This window comes from Emydura macquarii, unplaced genomic scaffold, assembly GCF_026122565.2.
Source record: "Emydura macquarii macquarii isolate MOO-44397 ecotype Brisbane River unplaced genomic scaffold, CSIRO-AGI_Emac_v2 contig_3328, whole genome shotgun sequence".
Taxonomy (NCBI): Eukaryota; Metazoa; Chordata; order Testudines; family Chelidae; genus Emydura; species Emydura macquarii.
In genome coordinates this window covers 2,173,645-2,189,060 of record NW_027133465.1, presented here as the reverse complement: position 1 = coordinate 2,189,060, position 15,416 = coordinate 2,173,645, and the positions used below count along the sequence as shown (strand labels likewise).

The 15,416-nt window shown below is 42.8% G+C and overlaps 1 protein-coding gene across 1 annotated transcript in view; it reads right to left on the bottom strand.

Moving 5' to 3' along the window:
- Positions 1-15,416, bottom strand: part of TENM4 (teneurin transmembrane protein 4) — a 486,586-nt gene that overhangs the window by 129,369 nt on the left and 341,801 nt on the right. Inside the window, exons 14-15 of the mRNA XM_067533333.1 lie at positions 8,323-8,508; positions 2,413-2,439 (exon numbers count right to left, since the gene is read on the bottom strand). Of these exons, the coding sequence (XP_067389434.1) occupies positions 2,413-2,439; positions 8,323-8,508 (213 nt within the window). The remainder of the gene's footprint in view (positions 1-2,412; positions 2,440-8,322; positions 8,509-15,416) is intronic.

Below are 15,416 nucleotides of genomic sequence, written 5' to 3'. Positions count from 1 at the left end.
AATCTTTCACAACAGAATGAACTTTTAAGGGAGACCAGTATAAATTTTGAAAAAGTGGCTTTAGTCTGGAGGGCCCAATGCCAGTGATAAGCTGAACTGACTTCAGTACAGGACTTTGTTAGTGATGAACTTCTTGGTTTTAACCATGTTGAAGTTTGCACCTGAAAATTGCTCTCCATCTCTGAAATAAGACAAGACCTATTCTAGAGCCCTGACTGACTTCCTGGTTTACATTAAAACAGTAGGAAAGCCCAGAGTCAATCCTACTCACCCTCAAGAAGCCAGGCTTGCTGGGGAGGGATTTCAACCAGACACATGTTAATAATTAAGAAAGCCAAAATGGCATGAGAAATGTAAGTTTGAAAATTGTACATGGTGCGTTTAGCCAAGTAAAAATAATGTTCGCTGAAAGATTCAGCTATTGCTAATGCTTCCAAAGGAGGAAATGCAATGTAAATGGCAAGTGAATGGTTTATTCATCATAAGTTGCTTAACCCATTACCGACTGCAAAATTCAGTAAGTACAATATGCCTTTATTCCTGGCAGTTAGAATCAGTCAAAAGGCTGTCCAAAACAAGAAAGCATATTTGCAGAAGACATTTAAAAAATGGGACAGCGCAAGCAACTACACATTACCTCAGTCCCCTGAATCTCAAGGAGACAGACTCTGCAAGATGATTTTTCATCTTCTGTTTCCCCTTGGTGCTTATCTGTTACCTTTTGATCCAATCTTTTCCAGTGCAAACGGAGATGAAAGGAAGAAATCCTGAGAGTTTTTGAAATGCAAAGCACTGGCATGTACAACATTAGCAAGAGGTAGTGTTCACATTGCCTAATACTGACCTATATATTCTTCTAAGAATGCCACCGTTACTCCATAAAGAAAGACAAAGAGGACACATTCCTTGATCTAACAGAAAAGGCTTTTTTTTTTTTTTTTTTTTTAATTTAAAGCAAATCAAGGGTGTTTCATTGACCCTGTGCAATTAGAGAAAATTAACTGCCACTGAACAGATAGTCAATCTAAGGCCATACATTCAGGAACAGACACTGCTTATTGGTGCAGCTCTCTCTCACAAAAGGACTAATTAATTGTTGAAACCATCGACATTTCCTTATCATTAATATTTGTCTGGCCACGCAGAGCCTTTCCCTATTTGTGGTTCTATTTGAACATGCACTTTAATATCAAATTAAATATCAAATATCAAATGATCATAAATTCATCTGGAGAAGTGCAGCTGTCAGGACCACCATGCTTCTTGTCATACAATGAAAGTCTACAGACAGGCACTTCATTTTAACCATTCACAGAACCAATATTTTGGCATATTTGTCCTTCTCCATGAACCTCTAAGGATTGGTTGCCATTTCGGATGGCTCACGGAGTAAAGGATCTTGAAGTCTAAAGTTAGTGGTAGAAAGCGCTTCCCTTGAGCAGATTTTTTTAAAATGGCAAACTGACTGACTGGTATGGCATCGGCAGCCTTCTAGAAGGTGATTTGTACCCAACTCAACTGTCCGTTTGTTATACTTATCTGGGGAAGGCTGCGTGCCCCAGCACTTTATAGTTATTGCACATTTTGGGATGGCAGTCAGTATTTCTAATTAAAAGTCAATTTGGCCACTACAGCTCTAATTTCATAAATTACATCAGATAATGAATTGCAGCTCTGAGACAGTAACAACTGAGTGTTTTGAAGAAGGAAATTTGGTGTGAAAACAAATTGCACGGGTTTTCTAACAGTGGTTTTCCATTTCCTTCTGATTTACACCAAGATGAGATCAGAATCAGATCCCCGACTTGTTTTGCCAATACAAATAGGCGTGTAGGGCCAAATGTTCAGCAGGTGTAAATCAATGCAACTTCGTTTGCTAAAATGGAACTTTACTGATTTACACAACTGGAGGATTTGGCCCAAAGACCATAGCATTTTCATATAAAGAAAAATATCTTCCCTTAAGCACCCTGCTAAGATTTTTCTCCTAAAGATCAAAATTTGGAGACTTCATACAGAAAACACACTTACCTGCTTGTTACCATATGGATCATATACATTTAAGAAAACAAACGTTGCGTAGGGCACCTGCTGTATTGACAGACATGGGTTTTTTTCCTCCTGACTTTGATTACCTGGCTGGGTGGGGTGGGGATGAGAGATGTTGTGGAGGGAAGGGAGAGAGGAAGGGAACACTGATATAATGTTAACACGAGATCACAGCATTTACAAAGGATGAAGCTCCAGAGACATTTCCTACCGAAATGACTGGAACGTTCACCCTTCCAGGTATTAACGAGAGATTTGTGGCAATGAGTAAAAGATGCAATCTCAAGACAGCATGTTCACGGTGCATTTAAAAAAAAAAAACCACAAAGACAAACAGGAAAAAAAGAGGAAGGAAGACCATACCTTTCACTACCTTATCCAGATAGTGAGCTTGGGAGATAAAAGACAGGACATTTAAGGTAGGATTGAATAAGTGCAATACAGCTTACTATGAGACTGTGCAGGTGCTAGAGAGGACAGTTTGCCATGATATTAAAAGGAAAACTTTTATTGGGGGGAGAGAGAAAGAAGGAAAGGGTGTAACAAAACTATTCTCAATCAAAGAACCGAGGAAGGCTGTGTTCAATAATCCATTTAGTCTGGTTGCAGGGATTCAATAAGATCAGCAAGAGAAAGAGGAAGGTAAAAATAAATGGCAGAAGATTGTAAGGTTCGGATCGCTTGCAACAACCCACCTCTGCGATAGCAACTGTTGTCCTTTGTTTCAGGAATTCTCAAATTCTTCCACCTTGCCTGACAGTGATACATTTTCTTAACAAAGATGCCCTTCTACCCTGTGACCCTACTGGAATTGGAAAGCCTTTTAGTTTTGGATCTCCTTAATGATAACACATTGTGTTTATACAGCCAAAGATCTCCAATTGCTTTGCAAAACTGAACTAACCCCACAACAGATCTGCAAGGAAGGTAAGTATTAGTACACCCACTGTCAGGAGAGATAAAGTGAAGCACAGAGAAGTTGCGGAGGCATACAGGCCAGCCAGGTACCCAATTCTCATTTGAAGTCAATAGGAATCAAGTGCCTTTGAAAACCACTACCTAACCGGTCTGCCCAAGGTCACACAAGAAGCCAGTGGCAGAGGCAAAAATAGAACACAGAAGTCCTGACTTGCAGCTCTCTGCTCTAACCAGCAGACCACACTCCTTCTCTTAACATCAGTTGATCTCTATTAAAAAAGATGCTTTGAGGGAATTTTCTGCTTTTCTCTCTTTTGCTCCCTCCCTCAAACACTTCGCTCCCACAGCTGTTGTCATGTAAGACCTGTTAAATGTTATTTCTCCAGTTCAAGCACTGTTCCTGTGTTCCCTGGGATCTTGCTCTCAGAGGAGCCTTGCACCCTAAGAGCGAGTTTCTCATTTCAAATGGGTTCATGGAGACCACCCAAGTAGAGGTCACAAACCTTAGCAGGATTCCCCGCCCTTTGAATCTAGACTCCTGCAAGTCTAATGGGTGAGTGGAAGCACAAGCTCACTTTTGTAAGCGACCTAATTCCCAGAGTTAGATGCTGACGAACCGAGTTTCACAAACCACTCCCACAACAAAGGTCTGACTACATGCAGCACAGTTTTGCTACCAGTCCGGATGGCTGCACAACTCCAGGAATGGGCAATTCTGGTTTAAAAATTTCAGAGCAGCCCACTATACAAAACCTCGGCCAAAGTTTTGCTTCACAGCTGAAATTTTCAAATATGAAAATGTTTACAGGGGAAAAAAATTAAGGGAGTTGTCATGCCAACTATACCAATTATTTGTAGATGTTACTCTTGAACTTAGATGGCTTGAAGAACCAATGCAGACTCATATGAGAATATCCCGTATGTGGCCCCAAACTTATGTCACACCAGTAGATTCAGACATCAATTTTTCTCCCTGAACTCGTACTGGTCCCAGGCACATGTTGTGTCACTGGCATCAACACAGCATTCTATCACCTGTGGGCACGCCGGTGGCAAGGTGCAAAGGGAACCCGTGCAATGGGCACGCAGAATGGGCTTAGGAAATAGCGTTTTGGAGCAATGGGTGCTCTATTATACCATGTGGTCTGATCCTGTTCTGCCGTTCCCCAGAGTAAATCAGGCACAATTTCAATGAAGTTACTGGAGTTAAAGTGGTGTAACTCAAGTGTAAATGAGAGCACAGAATGCAGCCCGTATGCACTTAGCAAGTGGAGATAACATGAGTTTATGCCATTGTGCTACTGACAAAGGCTATGTCAGCCCTTGAAGCTGACCCATGTTTGGCATCCAATGTCAACTACGATTTTCCCCCTCATCCAGGGCCAAGCAGTGTTCAAACCTGATGCAGAAAGCTTGTTGGAACGAGGCATCAAGCACACTTCTGCAGTGGGTGTGGACCACGGCTTGATCCTCTCCACAAAAAGCACCAAGCTGTGTTCAGTCATGACTGATGGGAGCCTAGGGGGAGTCAGGTTTGAGACCGGGTGTCAAACACAGCTCAGTTTCTACTGCAGATAGGGCCAAATACTCTAGCATGCTCAGACATCTGAACACCCATAGTTCTGATCTGACAGTACCCTCGAACTTTTATCCCGTACTAAAGGGCAGTTGGTTTCTTGTTTTATATTACACTGCATATTGCCCAAAATGGTCAGTGCATTGCAGTGGCACACTATACTACTGGCATGTTTGAGAGTCTGGGAAAAGAGAACAGAGCCCTGCCTTAATGTGTCTTGTTTGGATTCCAGCTGCTCAGGTAGAAACTGAGAAGCCCTGATTACAGCCCAGCCCGTTCAAGGTGTGTGTGGTTATTTATGAAAGAGCACTGATGAAAGCCTATCCCAAAGGATAGATTTCTAAAAATCAGGAGTTTCTTTAGGTAAAACAAAACAAGGCCTGACTGTGCCATAAGCAACAGACCATGCTGGGAGGGATGACATCTGTTTGTCCGTCTAGATACGCATTGTGACACCCAGCACCATAGAATCTCACAGCTTTGGAGGGATGATGCAGCATTCAGGTGGTCTCAGCCAAAGTTACAGAGGCCAGCATGTGCTCCTCTTCCCTCCCACACTAGCTTCTCTCTGCTGGCTGGTGCAGAGAAGGGACCACCTCCCCAGAAGCTAGGGAGAATTTAGAGCTGACTGTGGCTCTACAGTCTTGTATTCAGAGCCTGCAAGGACTGTGTCCTGACTCCAATATAGGGGCAGCAACTGGGTGGGAGACTCCTTGTGCCCTCTTCTCCACATGTGCACCTAGGAATGGTAATACACAATCTGCACAAAGCCTCAAGGCTAAGTTACTTGTAAACAACCTATGGAGTGGCCTAGTGAAGAGCCAACCTTTATTTTGGCCCTTTGGAGGCAGGGAGAGCGATTTTGCCTTTAACTCAAGTTCTCCTAGAAAATCCACAGGTCCCCCAAGGGTGGCAGATGAGTGGTGGGAGCTTAATAAAACAAAGTTTAATTATTGCAACTTTACGGTGGCAGAAGTAAATGTTGTAACATACTGGAGACCTCCCCAAGTGAGGGCTGCATTGTGTATGTGCCTTAGTTCTTGTTTTAAGAATTCAGAGTAAATAAATTAAGCCATTCTGCAAGGTTCAAAGATTCCTGCAGTTACATAATCAACTTTATGTTCCACCCTTTTGCCTGGATGAAGCAAGGTTGATGAATTAGGATGACGAACACAAGCTTCTGCATCTATTTCCTGGTAGGGAATTAACTGGTGTTACTCTAATGAAATCTCAGAACATGAGCAATCAAGCTACTGTACGTGGTAGCGTAACTCTTTGTACAAAATTAATCCACTGGAATACAAGTTCCCTGGTAGCATGAGAAAGTGCTTCCTACTCATTCCTTCCCAGTAAATGAGAAAATAAAAGGAGTTCTTACTCTCATATGTTCTCAACAGGAAATGGAAGGAGAAACTTCCTTTACTTGTATCATCCATTTCTACCACTGTTACCTGCACACATGGCAATATTATTAAAGAATTACTTTAGCAATGGGGTTTTATGAGTCTCATTGCTAATGCAGGCTGGGTAACAACACAGACATATAAGGGATTACTCTCAACAGAACAAGTTGCCATGCAGGGAAATTACACAAGGACAAGGGGAATGCTTACCACACACTTAATGTAATTCCAAGTCAATGTCCTTTCATCTGTGCCAATATTACTAGCTTATTCCCCCTTTACACGCTATTCAGTTTCCTTGGCTATTCATGGCTTTGTCAAATTGCCATTATATTCTATACAATTATCAATGAATATTCTTTAGGAAATATGGTTTACAGCTTCTGAGACATGAGTATGTACAAATTTGTAGTTAAAACGCAGTGTGGGGGTGAGGAAGGGAGAGAGAAAGGAAACTGAATTACTTCTGAACTCAAAATAAGGGATGGTTCCTAAAGCCCAGACAGCACTGCAGTGGGAATGTAGTACCATATGAGAGTACAATGGATGCCATTAAAATCTTGATGCTTGCTGCCTTCCGGTGTTTGCCTTTCCCATGATAATGCAGACTCCCTGTACTTAGAATGAGGAGTACTGCAAATAATGTGGACACTTTAATTAGCATGAAAGGTAAAATGAGTTTGAAAGCAATCTTGGTACGTCAGCTGCAGATTGAAATATCATGCACTTTCTTTGTATTAGTATTTTGGTTTTGTATCAACATTCACAGAAAGAGATCCACTGTATAAACTGGCTACTCCTGTGTATGAATACAGCCCAAGTTAAATTGTCGTCTGGAGTTAGGGACATTTCCCTAAACATATGTATTTCCCCCAAGGATAAAATGATGAATCTTTGTTGCTATCCATCACCACAAAGTTCTATAATTCGGTGAACAGAGCGCTGTAAATAGAACTATCAAATAATATTACACAACCACAGTGTGGCAATTAACACGATTGCTTTCCTTTCAGTTTAAAGTCATTTATGAGAGGGATTTTCACCCATTGTTCATGGGAAGAGCTGAAAACTGTTAGGCACATGAAAGAGAAAACAGAACGTAATTTCTAATGAGTCATGGGGAGTTTTTGAGAGCCAGATATTTTTCATTAGGGATGTTTGTGACGATCGTAATGTGGTAGAGTGACATTAGCATAAATAAATGATAAGCCAGAACTGAGCTACTAACTTGGCTTGTTGCATTACGCTGATGCTGGAATTAAAGTATTTGTGATTATGCTTCAGTTATTGACTGTCTTTGCATGTGTGAATCTGCCTCATGCACAGGCTGATAACTTAGATGCTTAGCTATGTTGACAAATGAACTTTAAGAATAGCCAGTAAAAAACAGAAGGCCACATTCTACACTCAGTGACGTTAGCGTAAATCTGGAGTGACTCCTTGGGAGTTAACTGAGCTACTCCAGATCCACACTGGTGTCACTGAGAGCCGAACTTGACCCACTACTGAATTCTAGTGTAGGCTGGATACTACGACTATTGAGTGGTTGTGTGACTTGGACAGGTAGTCCACTGAATTGGGATCAAATGGGCAAAAGCTGTGAATCTCAGAGAGAGAGGAAAGGCAAGGTCCAGAAGGGAATAAAATTAACTCAGAAGAGGCAGCGTAAATTTGAACCACATCATTAATGAGCATACAGACGCCTTAAGGCAGGGACAGTGCCACTTTGTATAATGTTAAGCACAATGATGGCACCTTATAAATAATAATGATCTGTGTGCCACAGGTTCAGAGCTTAAGGTAACTGACAGGTGCATTAGATATATGAAGATGGTGAGAAAGAAAAGTGAGATGACTACAGAGATAGCGAGGCAGAGAAAGAATTAACAAGACAGCTTTGAAAATCAGTGAGAAGTTTTCTGAATATAATTCTTCTTGCCACTGATAAGCTGTACAAATAATGGAGTGAATCAGGGTAACAGAAATTTAAAATAGGCTGCATGTTTCTGAACAAGCTGTTATCACAGCACAGAGGAATCTCGTAGGCCAACAAAAAGACCTTTTACAAGTCAAAAGTGGGGTATTTTCGAAAGCATCTAGGTAAGGTTTGACAGCTTGTGTCTGAGAAATCAAACACTATATATGTATGTTTCGCTTCGGATAGTAAAAATATATATATATATTGCTGTGTCATCACCAAATGAAAGGACATTTTGTCTTGTTCCCACATGAAAATGTATGATGTCAGAACTTGAAATCCAAGAAGAAAGGTGCTCATGCTACACTAAGTCACACAGATTCAATTAAGCATGCTTCTTTTCTCTCCTGTCCTCTCCCTGCTCCTCAATTATTCTTTTAAAAGTATTTTCCCCCTACCAATAGTGCAGTGCTCTCCGTTCCAGCCTGGGCTGCATTCACACTTGCCATCCCGACATGTCCCATGCTCATTGCAGCGTGGGTGACACGCCCGCTGATCACAGGCTGCGCCCATCCATCCCTCCTCGCAACGGCAGGTGCCTCCGACACAGATGCCATGTCCTCCGCAATCCGCTGCACAAATCTCTGTGGGAGAGGAGAAAGAGAGGGGGTAGGTAGGGGGAGAAATCCAGAATGTTATTGTTAAAAAAGCAGCCACACTTCACTACCTCGCCCTATGGGGAATGAAAGGAATTCCTGCCGCTCATAACACTAATCCTTTCTGACAATAAGAATCTAATAAGTAGATTACAAAAAAGAGACGGACATGGATTGCAGAGGTCTGCTGTGATTGATCCTCCTCTTTGCTTTCTAATTCTATCACACTCCTCAAGCTTTTGTGCTGGCCACATCCAAAGGGGAAGGCTCTTCCAACAAACAGAACAAAAGTCAAATTTAATTAAAAACTGGTTAAGTGTGAAAACAATGCACCGATAAATCACTGATGATAAAGTCAAGTGCTGGCAACGTCTATTTGGGTCTCGTTATCCCATGATTCCGGGGCTTGGATTTATTAATCATCTTTTTTTTGGTTAATGTTAATAAAGAGCATTTTTATTTAGGTTTTCTTTGTGGGAGAAGCCTGGGCTCTGTTTTCCCCTCCCTTACTCATTAAAAATCCCCTTCCCTGCACTCCGAGGGGCCTATACTCTTATTTGATGAGATTTATGGTCTGCTGCTTGTGCGGGTGCTATAAGCCTCAACTCTCCCTGATGTCAATGGAAGTTGAGGATGCTCAATGCCTTGGCACTTGTCTCCTGGCAGGATCAGACCCTGCGGGACTTATTTGCAGAGGTGCTAGGCACCCACAGTTTCCATTGAGGGTGGGGTGCTGGCATCTCTGAAAATCTGGCCCTAAAATCCTAAAACCTGAATTAGGAGCCTGACCTCTTTCACCTGTATCTTATTTTATTATTGGTCCGGGGGAAAAGGGCTGGAGTGGACCATACATCCACGACACAGATGGTAAGTGCCAATTTCTGCTGTTGACATGGGAGATGGGCTTGTAGGAAAACAATCAAAGAAACCCCGAAGTGGCTTTACACAGCAGATTAAATGAAATGCATCTATTTCTGCTTCTCCAGACTCATCAACTGACTTCTTACCTTCGATCTGCACAACACAAAACACTCTCCCCCTTTCACTGCACGTGTGAATTCAAACACCTCCACTTCTTCTCAGACTGACGACTTCTCTCCCCTCCCTGGCAGTTCTGTACAGTACATATGAACTGGGCTGAATGAATCTGCCCAGCAGCTCAGTATTTAACCCCCCGTAACTACTGCCCCTGTTTTATAGCTTTGGATGTTCTAAGGATGCGATTCTCACCCCTATAACCCGCACTGGGGTGGAGAGGAAGGAGGGCCACAGCAGAGGGGGCAGGAGGACTCTTCCTTTTAGTGCACCTGTGCAGAGCAGGACAGGATTCCAGGCAAGTGTTCCACAGGCAAGTCAGTGACTAATGCCCCGGCTAGCATGCTGCAGCTGAGCAGAGAAGGATCAGCTTTCTCGGAGGGTTATGAGGCCTGCACAGCACTTGGAATGTATGCTGCTAGCAGGCCTAGGGACTGTGCAGGACTCTCTCACATTAAGGTGCAGGAAAGCTCTCTACAGAGCACATTTCCCTCCCACTCCTCAAGCCATCCTGCTGTGTCCCAGCCCAAGACGGCCTCGGTCTCTTCCCCCTTTGTGTGCCTCAGTATATTCAGGGCAGGATCTAGCCCTAGAAGTTTGTGAGGTTGGTATTATACGAGACATTTGCTTCAGGTTACTGACTGCACATAAAAAATTCAGGGCTACTCAGCCTGCATTCACATCACACCTGACTGAAATTCAGCCCGAGATAAGCTTGCCTTCATCTTTCTCTAATTAATACCGCCAGTGACAGCGATCTTCAGACACACAGGGACTTCGTCACACGTCTGCTATGCTTGGTGGGGCTGGTGTGTTAATTTTGATTTGAAGAGGGAGATTTTGCATGTCCATAATGCTAGGTAGCAGGGGTTTTACGACCTTACGATTGAATGGACCCTTTCCTTCAAGGCACTCAAAGCTCTTTACAGATAGTAAGTAGTTACGGTAAGAAATAATAATGCTTAGCCCTTGTAGAACACACCTCATTCTCAAAGTACCTTACAGACTTTCCAGCTGCTTGCCACACGCTACAATTTCTGTGTTTGGAATCATTTCGTAGCAACGTAAGTACATACGAATGGTCACATTGGGTCAAAACAATGGTCGATCTAGCCCAGTACACCCTGTCTTCCGACAGCAGCCAATGCCTGGTGCGTCATAGGGAATGAACAGAACCGAGCAATTTATTGAGTGATACACCCCCTCTCACCCAGCCGAATCCCTTCATTTCAGTCACTCACAGCTCCTTGAACTCGCTGTGCTGAATCGTGAAGACTTCAATTTCTAGGAATGTACTTTGACAATTTTCAGAAGCACCTAAGTGACTCATGAGCTTTACACCCATTTTTCATAAGTGACTTAGGGCCAGAGTTTCAAAGGATTTAGGAGCCTAACAATATGGGTAGGTTGCTGGTGGGATTTTCAAAAGCACCTAAGCCATGGGAGATAGGTGCCTAAACTGGTAAAGTGCTTTTGAAAACCCCATAAGGTGCCTATCAGTATCTTTAGGTGCCTAAATACCTTTAAAATCTGGTCCTCGGGAATCAATGGAATGTAGGCTCTGAAGTGCTCAAAGCTGATTTTTAAAGGTATTTAGGTTCCTGAATCACTTATGTATTTTTGAATGTTTGACCCTTTGTGTCTGGAATTAAGAGATTGATCCTCTCAGCTCCCATCTGGGACTGGCAGTATTGTCACCCCACCATACACACTGGGAAAAAGAGGCACAGACCAGTTAAGTGACGCACCTCGGACCAGTGGTACAGCTGGGAACAGAACCCAGCAGTCCTTATTTCCTGTTCTCTGCTCTAACCAACAGACAACACTGCAGTAGAACTTAGGCCTATTGGGGTATCATCTGAATGCGTTAGATGTTCAAATTAACTAATGTAGGAGTTTTCCTTGGCTGACCTGTGAGACAAAGCCAGGGAGAGGATAAAGTAAATAGAGTAAAAACTAAACCATTTATGGCACAGAGCCCTCAACCAGAGGAGGAGATGCCTTGAGACTGAACCAATCCCAGACTTTTTACTTTTAAGTCGAGGGTAAAAAAGCAATGTTACTTTAGTTTCTGCTGCTTCTTCCCATGGCCTAGCTTAGGGGTTACTCCAGTCCTGGATTGGAATGACTCATCTGATTATTGAAATTCCCCCTGGGCTCCATCCTACAAGGGGTTGAGCACCCATTGATGTCCTAGGGAAGGATGGCCTACTTGGTAGGGTCTGGGATGAGGCCTCTGGAGGTTCAATTCTTGGTTTGGCAACGGATGATGGTTATGCTGCTTTCTCCCTCTGTGTCTAGGCTCCCAATCTGTTCAAAGCATCTCCCTAGCTCATAGGGGTGTTGTGAGGATAAAATCTATTAACAATTTCATAGACTCAGAGACATTAAGGCCAGAAGGGACCACCATGATCCTCTAGTTCAGTGGCTCTGAGCCTTTCCAGACTATTTACCCCTTTCAGAAGTCTGATGTGTCTTGAGTACCACCCACAAGTTTCACCTCACTTAAAAGCTACTTGCTTACAAAATCAGACATGAAAATACAAGTATCACAGTACACGGTTACTGAAAAATTGCTTACCTTTTCATTTTTACCATATAATCATAAAATAAAATCATAAAAATGAATTGGTATATAAATATTGTATTTACATTTCAGTGTATAGTATCAAGAGCAAGTCACTGTCTGTATGAAATTTTAGTATGTACTGACTTCGCTAATGCTTTGTATGTAGCCTGTTGTAAAACTAGGCAAATATCTAGATGAGTTGATGTACTCCGTAGAGGACCTCTGTGTACCCTCAGGGGTACGTGTGCCCCTGGTTAAGAACCACTGCTCTAGTCTGACCTCCTTCACATTGCATGCCATAAAAGCTCACCCTCCCACTCCTGTTATAGGCCCATAACCTCTGGATGAGTTACCTAAGTCCTCAAATCTTGATCTAAAGACTTCAAGATACAGAGACTCTATCTTTCCTCTTGTTCAAAGCAGCAAGTGACCTGTGCCCCTGGCTACAGGGGAAGGTGAGGTGCTCAAATGGAAAGATGATAGAAGGCCAGGTAAGTACCAAGACAGAGAGATGAGATTCTTCTAGAATTGAGTCCTTGGTTACTGCAATGAGCTATATAAACATCTGCACAAGAATAATACTTTGCACATATATTGAGCCTACCATCCAAGCATCTCAAAACACTTTAACAAATATTAGTGGGTTATATTCTGACAATATTCCTGTCTGGGGTAGATAGGCATCACCTTCATTTTCACAGACATGGAAAATGGGACAAAGAGAAGTTAAGTGACTTGTCCATGGGCATACAAGAAACCTGTGGCAGAGATGGAAAGAAAACCCAGAACTCCTGACATCCTATCCTGTACTCTACCCACAAGACTGGGAGAAAGGAGCCCTTAGCAGGTCAGATTTTACAGAAGGGCTGAAAAGAAATGAAAGTGAGGACAAAAGGAGGCTATTATAAATCCATCCTGAGAAACTGATCAGTTATTTAAAGGTGTGAAACTAGGAAAATGCAGTTACATTACAAAAAGGGTGAATTTAGACGAGTGTTAGGAAAAAGCTCCCCAAGGTGAATCTAAGTCTTTTATGAAAAAGGGTGAAAGCCCCTCTGCTTGGGGCATTTAACTCTCAACTGGAACACCCACTAGCACTGTAGGGAAGAATTCTGCAGTGGCAGAGGCATACACTAGATGATCTGAAACATGGTTCTGAACCTTCTCTTCACCAGAACTTCCTCCTCCACATCAGAATCCCTTCCCTCCAATCTCGCTGGGATCAGAGCTTCCTCCCTTTTAGCAATATGGCAAGGCACAGAGTGGCCATATTGTGATCTTCAGATGGAGAACTCATGATCTAATAGATCTTCTCCATCTCTCGTGTAAAAGAGCCAAATTCTCAAATGCTGTTGACGTCAAAGGAATTTTTCTAGGTGAGAATTTGGCCCTAGGTATCTAGGATTCTAGATCCAAAGATCCCTAATAAAGAATCTCATCTGACAATCTATATCAATACCTGTGGAAAAAAATACTTCAGACAGTCTCATTAACATGAAATTTAATGATTCTTGAAAAGGAGAGCCAGGCATTCTCCAATCCAAATCTTCCAGCTAACTGCCAGTTGAAAAATAGCCGTGCACTGTTCAATTTAAACAGCTTGCCAAACACATCAACCAGCCCTTTATAACCTGGCCTTCTTATGCTCATAGGTTTCTAATGGATGATTAAGCAGCCAGAGTAGCCTGTATTTTTAGGGTGGCACTCAGAGAGAGACACAACCAAAAGGGATTTGAGATTAAGTTTTCTTTTAAATACAGGTCTTTGCAGGCAGCCTGAAAAGGGTAAGGCTGATTTACTGAAGAGGACAGGTGAATTGTTATTCTTATCATTTGACCAAGAGATAGAATATGCCATCTCCTCTTTTAATAGGAGCCACGTTATTTTTTAACTTTCCCAATTCTGTTGTTAAAATTAAAGAGTGTGATTAGCTAACATCTGAGCTGTGTGAGCGATTCAGTAGAAGAAAAGCTTTTAATTCTCCTGTCACAGTATCCACAGGCTCTGGCTAGGTGCATAATGCTGCTCCTGCCTATTTAAGCTTAGCGAGAACACTTCTGTTTGGGTATAAAAGCCCTGCCTGCTAACAAATATTTCCACACCAGCTGTCCCCAAAATGTGGCTAAATATTTCCTTTCATCTTTAATCTCTTTTACTGTTTGTACAAATAGCTTAGCCACTCCCTAGCCTATTCCTAGGTGTATTGTATATTCCTATGGTCCTTGCCATACAATTTTATTTTCTTTCTTTGCCGCAGCCTCTTGCAGGAATTCAAATGAGCTTGTGGCCTATATTGGGGTTTCACAAACTGCAGGCCAGATTCTGAGCTTGAACAGGGTTCCCATTGGCTCCATTAGGAGTAAACAGTCCATGGACATCTGAGAGGAAAATCTGACCCACCCCAACTGCAACCCAGGAATGTCCTTGTGTCCTTCCCCTGTGGAATGGAATAACAGAACAAAAACAAGGTGGTGGCAGGTTCCCAAAGCCTGGCTCAGTGCTGGGTGGAAAACAAAGTGCTGGCTAAGGAACAGTGGAATAACCTCCAAGCATCTGCAGCAGCAGGGAGAATCAAGAAATGGAAAATAACTTTGATCTAGAGCTTCAGACAATTCTCGGACTGACCAGCGTGGGGCATATAGATCATAACACTGCGCCTTGCTCCCTAGCCACGTTATTGCATAAGCTGCACTAATTAGCAGGAACCAGTTGATCAGCAGAAGTCATGTTTATTTTGGGGGATCAAGTTAATTTAATTTTACATTGTCGGGGCATTTGGTGATTTCTAGGTCCACTCAGAACCTGTTGGATGGGTTTTGGGGTAGACTGTGTCCGAGGCGCTATTGGGTGCATTAATGGGGTCTGAGAAGGGTCGTGCAGTCCTGCGGCTCAGCCACAATCACTCCCAGAGAGCTCTCAGGCAGTGCACAAATGTGTCAGCTACACCATCCTCTCTTTGACCAACTCAGGTTTTCACTGAGGTAGGGTGGGGAAGAGGGAGCTATGGTTCTGCCCTCTTCTCATTCTAATGAGATTCTGGCTATTTCTTGTGCAGGATGCTAGGGAGAGAGCATATCAGTCTTGTATCCACCTCCATTTTTGCACATCCTCATAGAGGCTAACCAAACTCTCGCTCTTAAAAAGTAAATAGTTTGGTTCCCTGCCTCTGATGCACAAGAAGAAAGAAAACCCCGTCACGTACCTAGCGACCAGGGAATGCTTCCTTCGTAACTCCTTTTAATTGACATTATTTACACAGTAGCCTCCAACGCAGCATAATCCCGTGTTTCAA